Consider the following 22,063-nt stretch of genomic DNA (forward strand, 5'->3'; position numbering starts at 1 on the left):
TTACTTTGATTGTTTATAAGACATATAGATCTGATTCGAGTATCGGGGATTTTATACCTAGGGATGACAAAGGACCGAAAATCCCAATCCTTACACTTATTGAACCATTGGGCATATTCACTTACGTCGTGGGGTTGAGCTCCAGACTCAGAAAAACAAATTCTTACGTGTGTTGTAAGGGCTAAAACTTCGAGACTTCACTGATTCAACTGTTTAAGTCAATGGGAATAACTCTACAACTATTATAGCCAGGGTTATGGAGCTACACATGCGCATTGTAACTCGTCCACATAGTTTCATATGAGGAGATTTTCGATCAGCTAAAATGGCTTAGGACAACCAACTATTTACCTTCACAAGTGTCAGTAATCGATGAACTAAAACATTTTTCTTTCAAATTTATTATCTTAAAATCATCATTTCTTTTTCAAATATCACAAATCCTGTTTGACAGAAAACAAAAAATAACTTCAAATGACTATGACTGTATAATACAATGTAACACATTTAAACATGAACACTCACTGAGGATAAAATGCAATTTCCCCCTTTATTATCCTGTTCAAGATAAATAACTCAACAAATATTTCAGTTAGAGTCCTGTTCATTGTAAATAACAAATATTTCAGTTAGAGTCTATCAGCTGGCCACATGTGTGAGTATATGGGTACTTAATTAGACCATGTTAAAAAAGCTTGAGCAGTTAAATACATGAACAGTTTTTCAATTACGATCAAAGATTTTAATCGAAAATATGGTAATAATTTTCCCCAAAGTGATGTTATGCAATATAAGTTTTTCTCAGTAACATGTTCTCACGCTGACATCACTCATAAACTATCATAATCGGAACTTCATTTTTCTTATGCAATGTACTGTTTGATAACAAAAAACAAAAACATTTTAATAAGTACCCCAAAACAATAGCACATAATATAAAATATCAAATCCAGCCATTCCATGTTTTGATTAACATTTCTCTTTATAACATAAATAAATACATGTACAGTCGAAACCCATTGGTTTGATGTCACAGGGATCAGCCAAAATACTTCGAACCTCGCAAATATCGAGCCAAGCAGGAATGCTAACAAAGAATTGAACAAAATCAATCTTTTACATCCAGTTCGAGCCAACGAGGAAATCGAGCCAAGCGATATGATATAGAGCCAACAGGTTTCGACTGTATCTCATAAAAAAATGCATTTGGTAGAGCGACATACTTGTATTGAGCCATGTACAATCGTTTCACTGTTTGAAGAGGCAGTCTTCTGGATATGTAAAATTCTGTATCTATTGGTGTTTATTTTTTTCCATCTTGAGACATCTTAAGTGACATGAGCAATGTATATATAAAAAAAATCTTTTGACAGTAGTAAGATAGTTTACAAAATGCCACACATGCAAACAAAGTGACATAATTTTTTTTTTCATAAACTTACTAAACTTGTCCCATTTCAGTAGGCAGAGTTTCGTGAATGAACAAAAAATCCAATGTCCAATGTATTTTTTTGATAAATAAAGACCTTTAAATGACCATCTCTGGTACAGTATTTTGTATGCATCAAAACGTTATATTAATATATCAACTATTTTAGCCTGATCTTTTCAGAAAATATTCCCATTTTTGAAGGAAAAAATCCAAAACAATCGCTGTTACAGTTTTTGAAATTGTTAGGATTACATGTGTATTTTTTAAATAACTGAATGCCTCTTCAAATGTTGATGAAACAAAACTTGAAAAGTAAACATCACAAAATGTTGCAGGTAAAAAATCATAGATATTTTCTAGTTTTAAAGAACTTAAAAACAACATGTCAGTCAAAAAAAACAATGATGAGTTGATAACACCATCATAAGCAAAAATAAACTAGGAAATTTAGACCAAAGATACAAATCACCATTTCCAAATGGTCCTGAAATAACATTTAACAATGACACAAAGAAATCTTGCTATATTAACTGGAAAGAAATACCATGGGTCTATGAGAGGAGTTATTTTTCCTTTTACTAAACTTTACACACCACCACAAGCGAATGTGAACTAATGCATTCCTTTCTAAACATACAGATTTGATAAGAAATTAATGTAGGTTTTGAGCTCAGGAGTTAAAAGAGGATGCTGCACCTTGCTATTTTTGTAGCCTCACTCTGCCCTCATGAAATCCAGCATTACATGAATGTCCTTTTCTGTCATTAGGCTCCTGTTTCACTGGTAAAGAACAACAACATATTCTAACAAGCACTCTGACAATAATTCATAGTTAGGAATAGCAAGGTTGTGTAATGGTGTGACCTTGTTTTGCTATCATGAAAATCACCGTGTCTATTGTTTTCTATTCATTATGCTTTTCCTTGGTTTTTATCATACAAGTGAAGTTTCCATGCTTTGCTTCCATGAGACTCTGTTTCCATGGCAGGACACTGTTTTCAGCCTTTAATCCCTGCATAACGATCTTTTCTAACATTAGAACTCTGTTTCTGTAGCATTATATTGTGTCCAGCCATAAGAATGCTGGTTCCATGGGCTGACAACATTTTCTATTGTTAGAACACTAATTTTACCATGACTGCTTCAATACCATGACTGAATGCGCCTCCCATAGCATGCTAACACTGTTTCCATAGCCGTACTACAATAAGAATGATACTTCCATGGGTTTACAACATGTTCTATTATTAGAACACTATTTTTACCATGAATGAATGTTTCCTCCATAGCTTTGGAATACTGTTTCAATGGTTTTACTACTATTTTCCATCATTAGAACGCTATTTTTTTATTGCTGTTTCCATGGCATGGTAACTATATGAATGCTGCCTCTAATAGTTTACTACCATTAGATCTGAGTTTCCATAGAAACACAAAGTCACTGAGGTCAGAAGGTTGTGGTGAGGTCTGATATATAAATTGCATGGTGGGGAAAACACATCTAGACTAGTTCAAGAACCTGAAAAAGATAAAAAGCATTATTTTAAATAATAGCAATTTGATTGTTGATGAAGTGTTTTTCTTTAAAATTTCAATCAAATTTAACAGTATTTCTACAATATAGGTGTATGTGAAGATAAAGAACAAGAGTTCCGACCGTCGCCTAGTACGCCCATCTTTTTCACGTTTTAGCTAAATCAAGGGTCATAACTCTGGAGTGACTGAGGGCAGGATATCAAACCTGAACAAGATATTCTGCCTTTACACATACTGACCAAATTTGATTTTGATTGGACAAATGCTTCTGAAATTATTGATTTTACAACATACTTGATGCTGCCCACCCACCCTAATGCCACAGGTGAAATTATAATATGTCTTGTTCTATAAATGAGTGTATAAAAATATGAAAACAAATAACAAACACTAATCTCTAAATGACTCTTCTCATTTTTTCAAATTTTGATTACTGATCATTCAATTGAGTTGATAATTTCATTTCAAACTGCCTTACCTTAACTGTACCCTGACTATTTGCAGCAACAACCACATTTGAACCCTGGAAGAGATTCATTCAATTAAATACCACATCTGTTGTTTTCAAAGCTTACATGCAACACTAAAGTAGTCAAACTGTTTATGAACATGTATGAAACAAACTGGATACACAATACATGCACATTTCAAACTACATGGAGCTCTTTAGTAAATCATTAATTCTAACTGCTAATACATGTATATGACATAAACTCTATTCATATGATCCCTTTTATGGGGATAAATCAGTTATTTTACAGTGGTCAAAATTAGGATGAGCCCGCAAGCCCAGCACTGGTAAATGGTTTCTAGGCTTAATAAAATAGTGTGTCTTGATTGATTTATATGCAAAGCGCTTGTGTAAGAATTCGACATGCTTTTCCACAAGTCTGATTTCTATGAATGATTTTATGTATTGATGGCATATGAGTATTTAGGGTAAAGCACATGTACTTACAGGTCTCCAGGCAACAGCACTGACAAACTCATTGGAGTCATCCTCCTTTTTCTCTTTGTCCTGAAGAGCAAAAACAAAAGAATTTCACATTGTTGGTTCCTAAAATACAGCCGCTAATGGTAGACTTTGTTTTGCAGTTTTGAAACTAGCTATGCAGCAATGCAATGAGGTTTTCACTTTGTGTGATCAGATAGTCAATTATATAGCTATGAGATGGACAATGGTAACTCTGTATGTTGATTAGATATGCTTCAGCTTTGTTGGCGAAAGGCCAACAATGGCAAGCCTGGTACTGACTAGAAATGACGAAACACTTCTCTGAAAGGTTGTGGACCTAGTTAAAACAAAAGCCCCCACTATAACAGTAGCGAATAATAATAGTAAATTACTACATTTCTTAAATATTTATTTCACTAATCGAAAAATCGATCAAAGGAATTACCGAACATTCACATATCAATTTTGCCATTCGAATGCAACCCTAGTGCAGTTATTTTCAAACCCTACAATAATTGTTAAGTAATACCCCTGAGAAGCTAAAATGCAACAGGTTTTGATCAATTAATTGTAAGGGTGATCTTTGACGTACAGACTGAGTCATGCACTTGAGACATTGTGTTGGAGAACATCCATGTTAAGTTATCTTGAAACTCCCCCTATGCATGGCCAAGTGACAGCCTTGACAAGCCAAATAACAATGAATTTCAACCAATGATCCTTAAGTGTAACCTTGACCTTTGATCTACAAACATTAACTTTAAGCACTTGTGGAAAGTTATCTTAAAATCCCACTAAGAATGGCGAAGCATGGTCATGAATTGTATAACCTAGGTTTTACTCATATACCTGATTAAACAAGAGCTGTCAAAAGGACAGCGCGCTCGACTATTCCGCCGTTTTTCGATGTATGGATTGAAAAGTTTTGGCGAAACATGCATGGATCACTGTTAGATTAGATTTCAATGCAATACATGATGTGCTGAGATATTTACATAAAATGAAGGGAAAATATCTGAGGTGGTATGCAAACTTTAACATAAATTTTAAGTCGAAAAAGGGGCATCATTTTGTCAAAATGCTTGATACAGCTACCTCCTCCTGTGTACAGGCTGGGGGGCATGATGGTGAACAAGCGTGCAAAGTGTCAAAGCCAGATGTCAATGGACTTCGAAAATATTTGAGGTGGTACGCAAACTTTAACGTAAATTCTAAGTCAAAAAAGGGGCATAATTTTGTCAAAATGCTTGATAGAGTTACCTCATCCTGTGTACAGGTTGGGGGCATGATGGTGAACAAGCGTGCAAAGTTTCAAAGCCAGATTTCAATGGACGTTGAAAATATTTGAGGTGGTATGCAAACTTTAATGTAAATTCTTAGTAGAAAAAGGGGCATTATTTTGACAAAATGCTTGATAGAGTTACCTCCTCCTGTATACAGGTTGCGGGCATGATGGTGAACAAGTGTGCAAAGTTTCAAAGCCAGATGTCAATGGACTTTGAAAATATTTGAGGTTGTACAAAAACTCTTACAAAAACATTAATATAAGTGGTTACGCCGACGCCGCCACTCGGGTGACTAGGATAGCTCTCCTTATTCTTTGAATAGTCGAGCTAAAAAGACAATTATTGTGATAATGTATTGTAACACAGGGAGTGAAGTAACTTACCAGTACACTTCTGACAGTACACAGGGAGTGAAGTAACTTACCAGTACACTTCTGACAGTGTCAAACTTGTATGTGAGCAGCTGTTTTGATAGGCCCTTGTAATAGATGTACAGGGAGTTATTTTCACTACCTGAAGACAGACAAAATACACATATTACTGACATTTTGTAGACACAAGTATGGCAGAATAATTGTGAAAATATCTTTTAAATTATGTGTAGTATTTTAAAAAACATATTCTTTACAATTCTCTTAATAAAAGAGCAGAAAAGGATGTTAACAAATAGATATTAACACACTGACATGAATATTGATTAATGTTAATTATTAAACTTGGACATGCAAATTTTAAAATCATCAATGCAATGGTCAAGATGAGCACAAATCCACCAAGCCCAGGACTGGTTAAATGTGTTCTGGGCTTGCTCAAATTCTTGATTATGTATAGCAGGGTTGCTGGGCATGTTGAAAAGCTAGCACTAGTGTCAGAATATGGGTGTGTTCATCAAATTCTATAGACACTGTTGTTAATACTATGATATAAATATAATATTTCATAGTTAAGATCATTTATGTATTTATGATATGTATAATGTATATCAAACTCTCCTAGGTACAGCTGCTATTTATTTGATACAATTATACTTGTTTACATGTTCGCTATTTGAATTTGAATTTGTATACGTAAGCTATTGTATTCGATAAATTTGATCACGGGTCATGTTGGCCTATTTCAAATGTATATTGTGTGTCATATTTCCTTGAATAAACTTTCTTCTTCTTCATCCAAATGGGCTATTTCGATGACTGTCAATCATTGTATTTCATGAACTTGAAAATATGAATTCCAGCATTCATAACTGTTTAAAACAATCATGTTCATTTGCAACTTAATAAATGTACATGTACATATTTGTTGTAAACAAAAGGAGTTCTAACAGCTGATAAATGTCAATCTGGACAAATTGCCTGCAATGTGTTAATTACTAGATATTTGTGCCCACAGCAGGGTTAATGGGCTAATACCCATTGGAAACTGTTTCCAAAATCATTTATACTTGTTTCAAAGTACTACCTACTGTTATTGGTGCAAACTTCCAAGAAAAAACTATCTTCACAATGGTACAATAGTCTGAAGTTAAAAACACTCAGTCTTAATATCTGGCCCCAATTTCTCGAAACTTCTTAAGTCCCTTATAACAGGATTAAGCTAATCTCACTATTTTTGTTGTTCTATAAAATGTGTTATATTTACTTCTTCAAGAAATTCTGGAAATTATGTAGGAATAATCTTTATGATTATCAGAATAAACCATTTTTCATTTATTAAAATCCATTTTCAGTATGTATTTTGGCTAATTGAAATAAGCGACTTAAGCCTGTTAAGCTTAAGAAGTTTCGAGAAATTGGGGCCAGGACTAATTCTGAGCTCCTGAGCTCACTGTTACAGTAATGCCCTATGCTTTGGTCAACCTTAAGTCAATGCTACCTTAAAGATTATAATTCATGGAGTCAGATCAAGAGGCTTGCTTCTTTATTTTAGATTTTACCTGTCAAATTTGAAACAATAACCTACCACAAGCTACATAATCTCCATCCGTTGCTAGGCCTACAAAGTTCTTCTCGTTTATGTGCCCATTAAATGTACGTACAGATGTAGATTTACCCGTGGTCCATAACTTGAGCTGACTATCTGTTGATCTGTAAACAGTAAATGTTTAGTAGTATTCAAGCTCTGATTTCGTTTCAATCCATTTAATTATACAATGTACCTAATACTGTGATATAAAATGTCGCAAGGTTTGATATTTATGTTGAATAAAATATGTTTAAACTAACAGTACTCCAACTGAAACAATGTGAAATAAAACTCCTAATTGTAGGATGTTTAACATGCAAATGTATAAAGCATCATTTCATATTGGTTTCCATCAAGTATGAACAACATTTACAACATTGCTTTTGACTAAACAGGAACTAGGCTTTTTTTATAAGTCTACATACGCTGAGACCAGTTCTGTGTGGTTGAGGAATTTTGTGTATGATACAGCCTTTTTGTGACCTTTGAAAACATTCACTGCTTGTTTCGGGTTGCGCAGGTCATAGTAGTGGACACAGTGATCTGTAATAGAATAATGATAGAAGTGTAATATCTAGTTTTACCTTCGACCTTTCAGTGTGACCTTGGCCATGAACCAAGCTCACTGTGGCATGCGCTCTGCACATCACCTCAATATTGTGAACATTTGTGGGTATTTTTTTCAAAATCCTTTCAGTGGTTCAAGAAATCTGGCGGACACAATTTGTGACAGACAGACACACAAACAGACAAACATGCTGGACTCCTCAGACTGCTAAAATTTGTAAGTATGTAGTCCAGGGACTAAAACAGTTAGTGTCTAAAACTGAAATACACTGTTATTGATTTTGTTTTTATTCTATAATCTTGTGAAACAAGTTATAATAACATTATATAATTTCTGTCTCATTGTCAAGATCTTATGCAAGATAGTAGTTTGGTGTAGTATGGAAAACCAGAGTACCAAATTGTCTAGTTTAGTCACCACCAACCAAATTCAATCAGCCTATACCAGGAATCAAGCCTAGGACACCTTGGAAAGAAGTGTGTTTACCATAGCACTAACATTAAGTTCTATGTTTTAATGTGAAAAAAAGTCTTACCTGCAGAACCAAATGCCAGATGGTATCTACTGTCAGGGTTAAACTTGACGCAGCAAACATTCGCCTTCGCTTCTATACTCATTATAGAATTCTCCTTGTTTGTGGACCAAAGCTTCACTGAAATGTTCAACCAAGCGATCGTTAAGATCATGGAAAAGAGGAATTTTTCAGAAGAGATCAACAGTCAGGTTTAGTTTCGACCTTGCCAACATCTGAGAAAGGTCTGTGACTAAGGTAGGAAAAGCTCATGATCCCTTTGAAAATCCTTTTAAATATAAACTTAATGTTGTTACATTGCAGTTTTTGTTTCTCTGTTGTTTTCTTAATTCAATTCTGGGTACATGGGGTCTTCACACAAATCATACAAGACACTAAAGCCAGATTTTTTACTTGACGATGCAATTTTGCAAACATAGGATTTGAGCTGGTGACCTAGCATTTTTAACCAAAAAGACCCATATTTATACTTATTGGAGATATCGTTCATACAAATAACCTGATCAACAGAAACTATTCCATTTGTGTGAGGAAAAATGAACATTTTATAAATACATCAGCTTTTCCAATAAGATCTGTCCCAGAGACCTAGTTTTTGACCCTAGATGACACACTTTATCATCTAAGATTTCATTTTTTTATGACATCAGGAAAATATTTCCTAAGATTTGACCTAGTGACCTAGTTGTTGATTTGAGGTGACCCATATTCACAAATATTCTGACCAAGTTTCATAAAGATTTGACAAAAAATAATGAATTTTTATGACTGTAGAATTCTTTCTCCTAAGATTTGACCTTGTGACCTAGATTTTGACCCGGGATGACCCATATTAAAAAACTTTCAAGATATTATGCAGACAAATATTCTGACCAAGTTTCATAAAGATTTGACAAAAATTGTTGAATTTATGATATTGAGAGATTTTCCTAAGATTTGACCTAGAATTTGACTGATATAAAAAATAAGCAAGATATTATGCAGACAAATATTCTGACCAAGTTTCATCAAAATATGAAAAAAAATGTTGACTTTATTAAGTGGAAATATTTTTCCTAAGATATGACCTAGTGACCTAGAATTCGACCCAGGTTGACCCATATTAAATGATATGCAAGATATAATGCAGACAAGCATTCTGACCATGTATCATGAAGATTTGATAACAATTGTTGAATTTTTTTACCGTGAAATACTTCTTCAAAAGATTTGACCTAGTGACTTAGTTTTTGATCCGAGATTACCTTTATTCATATATATTCAAGATAACATGCCGACAAATAGTCTGACCAAGTTTGATAACCATTGGATAAAAACTCTTGATTTTATTACATAAAATGAAAAGTTTAACGCAGAATTGTTAACATAAACCGCCCGCCCGTCCAGTATACGCCATTCTATAACCCGTAGTTTTTTTATGAAAAATCCGGCTAAAAATAGAGCAATATGCCAAATGGTATCTACTGCCAGGATTTAACTTCATTCAGCAAACATTTGTCTTTGCTTCTTTACTCATAAAATTCTCCTTTTTGTAGACCACAATTATACTGAAATATGACATAGTGCAAAAGGCAATCCATGTCTGTTGTTGTTTTTCTGCCGAACCAGGGGCATTACTACAAAACATTATGAGTACCTAGTTCAATTATATTGAACAACAATGATGTTAAGGCTATTACAAAACTTTTCTCCCCCAAAAAATGGACTAGCAAATAAATGTCAATTTGCATTAATGTTTTATTCACTAGCCTAGGTACTTTGAAATGCATACCTTTTGCATCATCTGACCCAGACGCAATGTGTTGTGGATCCATTCTGTTAAAATCAACACTCCAACACCGCTTTTCATGTTCCTGAAATTCAACAGTTAATCTAAGCAGTTAGCACTGAATTTATTATTTGAACAGTGTGTTTCAAGTAATATGTTTCCAACACTGGAAATAGTGCACTCACGGTACTCTAGAATTTAAGAGATTTCAATATTCTCAGATGTGAATTTTGTCAAGGGTTTCCGAATAGTCTTAAAATTTTGGCATTCGTGTTATGAATATTCAAATCCAAGTCACTTTGCAACATTTCAATTGACTCAGGTTTGGACACTTCATAATATCTATGATTGTTTAACTAACTGCAAGAATCAATGTAAAGATATACTGCAATTGATACAAAGACTTATGGATTATAAAACTTTTATACACATTTTAAATTTAAACAATCACAGGGGCTGAAACTATACTAAGTAATAGGTGATTTCCAAGAGATTCCAACTGTTGATAATTGTCTGAATAATAGCCACAGGTCTGTTTGAGTATGAGCGATGTATGCCAAACGGCAAGGCAGGGTAAAGGAGCTTCCACTCCTTTTTGAATTTGTTTTCAAAATCATTCATATTCATTGCAAGGTACTTCCTACGTCCAGGAAAAACATTTTTCAAAACCTTCCTTAGACTGAAGTAAAAAGCTCTCAATCCCGAGTGCAGGATTAATCCCAAATTTTAGAACCCCTGGATTTCACTAACTTCATAAAGAGGTTTTAAACAAAGAGACGCAATTGTGATCTTGGTCCAAGAATACACTTATCAGGCGTTGCTCAAGGTAGTCATAATTTATACATTTGATACCATGATATCTAAGGTAGTACAAACATAAATGATCTTACGAAGGTTTACCTGGAAAAGTCTTAGTTTTTGTTGAGTGAAAGCATCCCATAATGTAATAGCCCCCTCATAGTCTGCACTGGCCAGCATATTTTTGTGGTATGAGCTCCATGTTACACAACTGTAAACAGAAGATAATGTTCTTGTTTAAACAGTTACATCATAAGTTATTTCTTTTTCTTAGTATTCTTCAGTATTTAAATCAGGGAGTACCTCTTTGATTTTAAACTTTTCTTTTATTTTAATAAGTTAATAAAATTAAACAAGGGGGCGAATACCAGTGATTATCCGTATTTCTTTCCGATCAATAAAGGGGCATAACTTAATAATTATCAAAGCCAGAGTTATGGGCCTTCCTTTATATATGTGTATCACACTGGCAACATGTTTATCAAGTTTCATTTTATTATCGTGAACAAATTTGGCCAAGTAATGGCCATGGTTTTGAGTCTAGGCATTATGATGCTGATGACAATCACAATACCTCTACTTTTTCTTTGAAAAACAATCAGGGATAAAAAAAATAGTTTCTTGACTTGAAAATGCAGTTTGATTTAGGGCTGTTTTTTTTTCAAAACTATGTGTCTCATTTGTATATAAATCATGCTCTTAAAGCTGAAGTTTTTAAAAGTTCAGCCTGTCACACTGGTCTTCATTTACCTGATTTTTGAGTTACACGTCATCTCCGTGATGGGGTAGTGAATGTCTACGGCATCCTTTACCACAGTCCCATATTCAAACACCTTTATCTTCTTTGTCACCCCGGCAATCGCAAAAAAGTCACAGTCACGGTCAAACTCTATACTGGAGCCAGAAATGATATTTTGCATAACACATATGTATTTATTTTACTTTTGTATACATATATTTATTTTTATTACGTATATATATGTTTTTATTTTACTCATGTATACTTCCAAGTATTAACAACGTTAGTTTTCAGCCCTTCCTAGAAAACCAGTATTAAAATAGGTTTGTTGTTCTTTAACTTGTAGTAATGGGGATATTATAAAAGTTTAAACAATTTAAAGATATCACTTCTCAAAGTTAACTATACAAAAAGTATCAATATCATCACAATTAAAGATGTAATAATTATTGGCACGACTGCAGGTAACCTTTACCTTGAGACAATACTGGAACTATTGTAGATATCACTGGTGTATGAGAGAGTGGCCAGGGGTCGAAATGACGAGAATCTGGTAAACTTTGACAGGCTTTCTGTAAATTCATCCAGACCACCTCCATCACTATCTGAAGAAACAAAATATGTGTAGATTATATATGAGGTTTTAATGGAACTGTTTGAACAAACTGTTGAGTATTTGCCTGAAGAGATCTATCAATCAAGCAGGCTAGCTCTAGAAATATTTCCCCTCTAATAGTAGAGTTTGTAACAGTATATGAAGGTCTCACAGACAGTATATACAACTAGAGCTGTCACAGGCATGACGAATTACCGAACATGCCACCTGAACACAGGAATAGTAAACTTTTGAACTTGACCTTGACCCCAGGAGCCCAAAACGCAATCCAATGAAAGGCTGCCTTAACTCTTCCTAAACACAAAGTTTAGTCAAGATATAAGTCGACCTAGTTAATGTAATACAGTTTCAACCATTTTTCTATTATTAGAAACAGTGACCTTGACCATTGGGGCTTCCAACAAAATCCCATGAAAGATATCGATAAAACCTTCCTATATATGTTTGGTCAAGATATGTCAACCCTAGCTCAAGTCATTCAGTTTCAACTGTTTTTCTATTGTTAGTAACAGTGACCTTGGTCTTGATGATAGGGGCCCCAAACGCAATCCCATGAAAGGTCTCCATAAACTCTTCATAAATACAAAGTTAAGTCAAGATATGTCAATCCTAACTAATGATATTCTGTTTCAACCATTTTTCTATATTTAGTTACAGTGACCTCGACTCTAGGGCAATCCCATGAAAGGTCTCCATAAATTCTCCCTATATACAAAGTTTGGTCAAGATATCTCAAACCTTACAAGTTATTAAGTTTTATAGATAAGTTTGATGCCGCCCGCCACCGGAACAAAGACATACGTTAGTCTAATAACCAGGTTTCACTATATACATACTTTTGAAAAACAGACCTACAAACCAAATCTTACCAGAAAACACATCATTTCTAATGCTGAAGTAACATTGGTGTAGATCATCGAAATGTTGGTTCACTTTCTTTCTCCGAGTTGCCATAGATGTTCGTAACCACTGTTTGCCTGACTGAAAATATAGTAAAATGTATAACATTTACACAATCAGTACCAAGGTCTCTATGAAGGGTCTTAACAAGCTTAAGTGGCTTATTACATTAAGCCAAATTTTGACGTAATCTTGATATTACTTAATAAACAAGAGCCGTCATAAGACAGTGCGCTCGACTTAGCTGCTTTGACTTAGAATACAATAATGATGTAATAATACCAAGTTTGGTCTCTTTATGTCAAACCTAACTAAAATTATTTGATACACAAGGTGACTTTGATGCTGCCCTCCCACCAGCCTGCCCAAACAATGACGCAAGTCTTTCAAATAACTTGATTTCCCATTAAGAAAATGTGGTTAAGAATATACAAATATGCCTCTCAACGGAAATTTAAAAAAAAATAAAAAAATTCAAGGGCCATAACTTGTATTTAGGCTTAAAACAGAGTTATGTTTCTTGTTGTAAGATGGTCGCAAATAATTTTGAATTTTATTAAGTGCATTAAATGAACGGTATAGAAGTTTTTTTTCATTAAAATCCCAACTTGCCCTTAACTTTTACTTGCCTAAAACTTTAACTTAAGTCAATCAGGGGCCATAACTTGTATTAAGGATATGGAGTTATGTAATCTCATTGGGTGATGGTCCTGAACAATTGTGTGAAGTATTAGGTCAATTGAATGAAGGGTATAGAAGTTATTAAACAATATCCCAACCTGCCCTAAAACTTTAACCTAAGTTCCATAGTCAATCAGGGGCCATACTTTGTATAAAAGATAATATGGAGTTATCTAACCTCATTATGTGATGGCTCTGAACATCTGTGTGAAGTATTAAGTCAATTGAATGAATGGTATTGGAGTTTTAAGTGAAAATCCCAACTTGCCCTAAGACTTTAACCTGCCCTAAAACTTTAACCTAAGTCAATCAGGGGCCATAACTTGTATTTAGGATAATATGGAGTTATGTAACCTCATTGTGGAATGGTCCTGAACAACTGTGTGAAGTATTAAGTCAATTGAACAAAGGATATATAAGTTATTTATAAATATTCCAACTTGCCCTAAAACTTTAACCCAAGTTCCATAGTCAATCAGGGGCCATAATTTGTGTAAAGAATAATATGGAGCAGTGCTCCAACTAGCCCGTTTTTCTATGGTGCAGGCCCTTTTCTTACCGTCCTGCCCCCTTTTTGAGTAGTGCCCTTTTCACAAATGCTCTATTAGCGCCAATTATCCCGTTAACAAGTGCCCTATTTACTAATTAAATCATTATGAAAGATCGACAGCCCTTAATCCGCTGTCATAATTGAGACAAATTAAGTAACACTTATGATAATAGTGTTCCCGCTAGGTGTCACCATGCCCCCATTGACTTCTTAAAATATGCCGTATTGCCCTTTCATCTTCCCATGTGCCTTGTCCAAGTCATATGACAGCTTATTGTGTATTTGTGTAGTGAGCAGACGACCTGTGTATTCATAATCGGCGATCTTCTTATCCAATAATTAGGAAGAGCCAAATATGGAAACATCGGCAGGAGGCGGAGCTATTGAATGTCAGCTAATCAGAATATACTTTGAGAACTCGTTCATTCAATGATGAAAGTTTGTAGAATGCGATAGAAAATGCGAAGAGATGTTGAAAAATGGTGTCAAGCACAATTCAATCTTTTAAAATAATTGTTAATTGTATTGTTCAGACAAGACTGGCCATTTTAAACATTAATGATTTGAAGCAGACGGTCACTGCCGATTTGTAAACACAAGAAAGCTGGCACTAACACAACCAAATACATCACTTTTTCAGTATATGTTTTGAAAGTTTATTTGTAAAATATTCATGATGAAAATTTCTTTGTAACCCACAAAAATATGTTGATGCTTTATTGCTACGTTTACCTATCATGTCTACGATCATGACAAAATTCGCGAAAACCACCGCCATTTTGTCAGAACGAATTTCGGAGTTATTTTATCAATGTACCATGTTTTGAAAGTGATTTTTTAAGCAAGGGCAGTGATTTTTATTGTCATTTTAATCTAAAACTTCAGCATATTAAACATTATTTCACCAAAGACAACTAAATTACAGCCAGGCTGAATATAACATTCGTACCCAATCCCGATCGTAACAAACTAAGATTCGTCCCCTACATACTTGTTTGGTATTTATTTGATTGCTTCAAATGTTTAACTGTCTTTGTGTTTTTTTCTATTCATTTAACAAGATTTTAGGTAAAATGTGCGACATTAGACTTAAGAAGACTCCAGACAAGTACAATCATCCTACCACAGACAAAGAGACAAATTTTAATTTTGATATTCAAACACACCCTTCTAAATTTTGAGAGAAAAACAACAACATCTTGTTTAAGCCTGAAAATGATGGAAAATGATTTAAATTAAGTATGAAAACAAAACAAATTCTAGGGGGAGAACCCCCCCCCCCCAATTGCCCCTATACGACTCATGTAGCTAGCTTGCCCTTTTCAAAACTCCACCCTGCCCTTTTCAAATCCTGGCTGGAGCACTGTGGAGTTATCTAACCTCATCATGTGATGGCCCTGAACAACTGTGTGAAGTATTTAGTCAATTGAATGTAGGGTATTGGACTTATAAGTGAAAATCCCAACTTGCCCTAAAACTTTAACCGTACGCCGACGCTGGGGAAGTAGTATAGCCCACCTATTCTTCTAATAGTCGAGCTAAAAATAGTTCATCATGATCATCATACAGATAATTTCCTTTTATGCAGATTTCATGATGATAATCAGTTCAGTAAAGGACAACACATTTTGTTTAAAGTTAAATGACTCAATTTTCTTCATTAACTGAAAATTTTACAAGATTATCCAGCATAGGGTTACATGTAGGTCCCCTATATATGGCATTTAAGCAACAAGTGTTTGATATGTTTACCCTTACAACAAAAGGCACATACATTTTTACTGCCATTGAAGCCATCCTGACTACTGGACAGGCCACTACCTCCAGGTAGTGAGGGGTCTACGCTATTTGGTACAAGGTGATCCTGAAAAAGATACACACAATGGGGGCTACTGTAACCAGTCAATTATCATTGATTTCTGTTTTCTAATATATACTATGCGAAGACATTGTTGTCTGTACCTCACAGACCTTATACTTGCTTACATCATAATACATATTACTTGGAAAAAGATAACCTTACCAATTTATTTGAAATACACATGTACCTAGTAAAGCGAAACCAGCATTTTTAAGTATGGACCTTTTAATAAATATCAATCTGTGCCGGAACAATTATTTTCCTGTATGGAATTCACTAAGCATAAGTCTCAACCCTAAACAATTAAAAATATACAAGTTATAAGATTATTATGTTAACTTACAGGTAGGTAAGGGTATTTTTCTCTGTGCTCATTTATTCTCTCCTGAAAAATAGGTAGAACACAGTTAACTACATGTACATGTATACCAGCATAAAGGATGTCTTTATGAATTTAAACAAGCACAGTACAGTCACAACAAAACTTTTACTCCGTGGAATTTAATCGTCATAGACATGAAATGAAATATGACACTGAGTTCCTTGGAGTTTGACTGTCTTGCCCTCCTAGTCCATGCAGATCAGTGGATTATTTAAACATCCCAGAGGAGCACTGCATATGTAATATTTCAGCTAACATATTTTCAAATTTCAGCCATATATACATACCTCTATTGATTGAACATCTTCATCAAGTATTGAAATCTCCTTTGACAGTTTCCCTAGTTGCTGAAATAAACAAGAAAGTTTTCATATTCATGAATACTGAACAAATGACAAGTGGTCAGTTGTGAATCAAACAATCAGTTGACCAATAATAGGATTATATGCTTATATAAATATGCTTTATGCTCACGTTTTTATAGGGTCAGATATCAAAATACTTAAATGTGTGTGAAATTTCCAAAAATGCTTGTTTTAATGATAGAATATCAACAAAAGTTCAAATAAGTGCTCTATGGTAAACAATTATCAAAAACATCTGATTTAAAGCTATGTTTACCAAAAGTATTGCTATTAAAAACTTTTTTGAGCAGGGGTTGACACTAGCGCAGGCCCGCGGTCCCGTGGCCTGTAAAAAATGGGCAGGGACAGTGAATAAGCAAAGTTTACTGACCTACTGTGTCTCGAAAAAAGCTTGAATTCTAAAAATAAACATATATATTTATGGAATCCCTCGACTTCTTTTTTTCCCATTTCTTTCCGCCCCAGTCAATATTTCATACGGGGAGTAACGAGGAACGGTCGCCTGTCTTCGGAATGCTGTGTGGTCTATGCTCAATTTGAGTCAGTTTTTTTAAGTATCTGTTTTAATCAAGGTTTTAAAATTTGTGGCAATTTTCGACACAGACTACCCAGGAAGTCTATGTTTTTTTTGTTGAAATGATAAAATTAACAATTTCTTAAACTAAGGTTATAAACTCACAAATTAAAGTTCAGTGGAATGATTCCTATCGTAGTCTGTTGGTCCATATAAACAGAATACATCGGCAATTTTTCGTAAAATTTCAATCAAACAACTCTGTGTTTGTTGTTATTATAATCAGTATTTTAAGTCTTTCTTTTTGGTATATTAGCTACACTTTATTACAAACACACTTTAATATAAGGGCCTGTAGATTTTCAGATGGGCCTGTACATTGCAAATGTTGGTGTTCCTTCGGGATAGTGGTCCAAAATAGTTAGTGTCAACCCCTGTTGAGGTTGAATTAAAAAAAAAATCTGTTCACCAGAGTATCAAGTAAATTTCAACATAATTTTAAAATTGTGTTGCCAGAATAAAATATGAGGCAGTTCCTTTAATAAAACACTAACCTCTTGCTTCTTCTGTCGTAGTTGTACAAGGAAGTCTTTCAACACGATATTTTGAGCAAGCCTCCCATCCTGTATTGAAATAGTGTGTATATAACAATAATTATAACAGAACACTCATGCATTTATTTTAACAATGTTTCAGCCATCTTGGCCTTTATCAGGTTGTATGCCATAGCAGCAATGATTTCATTTACAGGAAATGATGTCAATGATGAACAAAAATTAACAGCTTCCATATATTTTACACTAATACCCAAATTTTAAAATCTTGAGGGATAAATATTGTTTTAACATGCAAATCATAATCTTGCAAATTGAAACTTAAAACATTAATCTTCCAAACAGTGTTCTTACTTGAATCTGAAATAAGTGAGTTTCAAAGGGCGAATTTCAGAAATATATCAATCCATCATTATTGTTTAAATATGAGATATTAAAGTGAATCCAAGGACTGCCAAATGTGAGCAATTAAGAACATTGCTTTTAAACATTTCAAAAGTGACTTACATCCTCCAGCTGTTGTTTGCGATTGTGAAGCAGTTCCAGGAGATTGTTAACATTAGTAAGGTCCAAACTCTCCTCCATTACCATCTCTGCCAGGTCCAGGGAGCCAGGTACATTCTATGTAATAGGGGCATTATATAGCAAATGAATGCAGACTGTTCTAGTCCAAACATATGCGTGATGAATATTTGTGCTTGTCTATCAATTGACACGGTATTTGAGCTAATGTGTTTGTTTCCGACCAGATTTACTTGATGCATAATAAACCTAATATAAAGACAGGCTAAATGTGTTATCTTTAAATGAGTAGTAACTATTTAATCAAGTATGTATGTAAGTTTCATAGAACAAATCATGCCATACCATTACCTGATGGTCTAGACGTATTCGTTTGTCATCTTGCCGACTGCGATATTTCTGAACCAACTCATTCACTGAAAAGTGAAACATTGAAAATTTACCAAAAAAGTTTCTATATCTGTGTTATAACAAATTAAATCAAATGCATTTTCACTGATGACACATGCAACATATTAGTGTATACAATACTAATTGATACCCGAAGAGTATTAAGACATTTATTTTCATTACTTTTTATGTTGGTCATTAACAAAGCAACAATCTGACAATGAGATAAGAAATTCTTCATATTTTTTTAATTTTCCTTTACTGCATTAAAATAATTTATTACCAGTTTGATATCTGCTAAAATGCGTTCCTTGAACTCACATTATTCATTACTATTGGTCTTAGGCAAACACCTGAGAGTCCCAAAGACAGTTTTGTGCACATATTTGTTTTACTATTAAAAGAGTGCATCCTGGTGACGCACATGTTAAGCTCTCTGGATTCAAAATAAATCACTGACTTACACATGAAGTTGGGGAAAATCAGATCCTGACTTTCAATGACAAAGTTACACTTGGGACACCTGTTTGCTGTTTCCAAACTTTGTTTGATGCACTTGTAGCTGAAAAAGACACCCACTAAATAGACTTCTCAAAAAATAATACTGATCCCTGAACATGATGGGTATTTTTCAATTATGGATACATATTAATAATAAAACATCATCAATGAATGTCTTAACATGATTATGAAAAGTGTCTTTCTTCTTTTGAAAAAAAAATCTCGAATACTTACTCAACTGAGTCCAACATAGTATAAGGTAGTAAACGTCAAGGAATATGGCAATTTTAAATTCTATTTCATTTTGCCTTCATTACTTAAATCAGGGATGCCAACACAAACTTATAAAAAAAGAAGAAACCAGTATGAAATAAGAGGATCCCCATCACACTTATACAAAACATAATTTTTTGTAAAGATCAGATTAAAGGCAAAAAATTTAACTTTAAAGATTTGAGGCCAAAAAAGAGGAAATCAGCTGCAAAGAAGAAAATTGGCATCCCTGCTAAATGAAAACATAAATTGGAAAAGATCCTTATTTATGCATAAAACTATTGACATTAATTCATTTTGTAACATAGTAAGATAATTTAAAATTTTAACTAAAGCCAGGCTGTTATGTGGTTAAATAAGTTAAGGATGTTAACAAGCAAATACTAAAATATTTTTGAGAAAATGAGTCCAGATTACTACCAGTCCTCACTTACCAAAATGTATGTCCACATTTGGTCATATGTGCCTCCTCAATTAGGTCAAAGCAAATAGGGCTGAAATAAAAATGTGTGCAATTGGACCATCATCAGAAACTTTGCACTAATTATTTTGTTTTACATCCAGTCACATCATTGGAAGCAACTTGTCATTATTTTTATTATAGTATGGAAGTACAATGTAAATGCTATGAAATTTTCATCAAAACTTTGATAAAACTTGAAAAAGTGCACCAGAGCAAACCTTAAACCTATGATTGCCTGTCATACTAGTAGTAATATGAATCCTCCCTTGATTAACCAATAAGCTCACTCCAGACAGGAGTGTTTATTACTCCTCACACCAGTTCAGTATTAATTAACCCAATGAAGAAAATGTTCTTTGGTGCTGGGCTTGAAGCTGACTGTCAGATAACTAATACTCTAAAGTAAACCTAGGAGGAAAAGTGCGCCCGGTTTGGGGCCCGAACCCACGACCGCCGGAACACTAGCACGGAGCTCTAACCAACTGAGCTAACCGGGCGGCTGGTTCTAACCCAGACACACTACACTCCTCCCCCCATTAACTTTTTAGGTCGACGGAGGCACTCCCGCCGTTTACCGCTGCCACCAGTAAGGTAAACCTAGGAGGAAAAGTGCGCCCAGTGTGGGGCTCTAAGCCACGACCGTCTGAACACTAGCACAGCGCTCTAACCGTCTGAGCTAACTGGGCGGCTGGTTCTAACCCACAACTCTTACTGACTGGATTTAATGGACAACTAGTCTTACCCAAGCAAAATACAGGGCAGTAAACACAACAATTGTCTTAATTTGCAACAGGTAATGACTCCTAAAGAACATGAATGTTGTTTTGTGTTTCTGGTTAAAAAAACACTTACTAAACTCAATGGGTAGAGCTGTGCTACTTTTCCAGTGGTTAGATTCAGTGTTCAGGCTGACATGGGTTTGAGCCCCGGAGGACATGGGTATTTCCTCCATGCAAACTTTTGCCGTTAACAAATTGCATGAAATATACCTACCATAGAAAGTCACTATCTTTGTCTTCGTACGATCCTGTAACACCATTGAACACAGGAGGCTGTGTCCTTTTTCTGGGTTTTGCAACCTGCCTAGTTGTTTGTTGAGTACGTCCAGCCATTGCCCAGACTTGAAATAGGTCAAATGGCACAAAATACGTTCACAACCCTCTTTCTTTATTACTCATTTTGATAAATTTGTGTGGGTGCAGAATGTCAACATGGGGCTTTTTAACCGGTACGTTTTGCAAAACGCATGTAAAGAAATTAAAATCTTTGTGCAACTTTGATCAAGTTTGCGTTGTTGTATTGAATTCAATTGGTTTTGAAAATGCAACGTGTACTGGGCAAGTGAAACCAAGGTTATCTTTGTTGTTATTTACTATTACAGTGAAGTTCGTGCAGTAATCACGCATGCGTGAAATGAATTTCCGCTCGTAAATAAAATTAAGCTGTAATATCTACAAAGTAGGCTATATTATACTAATTTTGCTGCTATCCATAGGAAAATGTGAAACAGGGTGCACTTCCGTCTTGGAGAACGTTATTAGTTCCAACTTCCACTTGAATCTTTGCTTATAAAAATCAATATACTTTGGAATTAACATAATTTGAAATATTAAATAAGACATTTTGAATGAGGATGGATGATTGGGGTTCGCAGGGGCAGTGATCCTTAGTGGTCACCTTATCCACATCCCCATACTTGATTTTGCAGCAAAACATTTTCGGTTTGGCTATTCTTGGTATATAACGGCATTCGAAAATTGAAAAACACCTGTTTCTGAGTGATGTTTTTGTCATTACGATCACTTTTGACGTTATATTTTGTAATATTTTAATTCAGCAGCCCCCAATGTTAGGACATACTTTGTAATATGGAACTAATAAACTTATGTGAATGTAAATGCTATAGAAATATGAA

The 22,063-nt window shown here is 34.5% G+C and overlaps 1 protein-coding gene across 2 annotated transcripts; it reads right to left on the minus strand.

The window, feature by feature from the left end:
• Nucleotides 1-335: 335 nt before the first annotated feature.
• Nucleotides 336-21,542, minus strand: LOC128223701 (E3 ubiquitin-protein ligase COP1-like). 2 transcript variants are annotated; one of them, XM_052933024.1, is made up of 21 exons: nt 21,142-21,542; nt 20,120-20,179; nt 19,376-19,473; nt 18,867-18,937; nt 18,507-18,620; nt 18,000-18,068; nt 16,854-16,913; nt 16,528-16,569; nt 16,098-16,187; nt 13,062-13,173; nt 12,052-12,181; nt 11,588-11,731; nt 10,940-11,048; nt 10,043-10,124; nt 8,275-8,391; nt 7,597-7,714; nt 7,165-7,293; nt 5,634-5,718; nt 3,927-3,986; nt 3,447-3,491; nt 336-2,951 (listed from the first exon to the last, which is right to left on the minus strand). In XM_052933024.1, exons 1-21 carry the CDS (start codon nt 21,258-21,260, stop codon nt 2,934-2,936), a joined length of 1,872 nt encoding a protein of 623 aa, XP_052788984.1. In that variant the 5' UTR covers nt 21,261-21,542; the 3' UTR covers nt 336-2,933. The 2 variants fall into 2 exon arrangements, with proteins under 2 accessions (XP_052788984.1, XP_052788985.1); XM_052933025.1 differs by having other exon boundaries at nt 337-2,951; nt 18,873-18,937.
• Nucleotides 21,543-22,063: the final 521 nt, after the last annotated feature.

This window comes from Mya arenaria, chromosome 17 (genome assembly GCF_026914265.1).
Source record: "Mya arenaria isolate MELC-2E11 chromosome 17, ASM2691426v1".
Taxonomy (NCBI): domain Eukaryota; kingdom Metazoa; phylum Mollusca; class Bivalvia; order Myida; family Myidae; genus Mya; species Mya arenaria.

Excerpts from the sequence above, each read along its gene's own strand:
- LOC128223701 (XM_052933024.1), bottom strand. The coding sequence starts at position 21,260 with ATGGCTGGACGTACTCAACAAACAACTAGGCAGGTTGCAAAACCCAGA. Across the intron at positions 20,180-21,141 it reads AAAGATAGTGACTTTCTATG|CCCTATTTGCTTTGACCTAA; the intron begins GTAGGTATATTT and ends TTTTTATTTCAG. Across the intron at positions 16,570-16,853 it reads AAGATGTTCAATCAATAGAG|GAGAGAATAAATGAGCACAG; the intron begins GTATGTATATAT and ends CCTATTTTTCAG.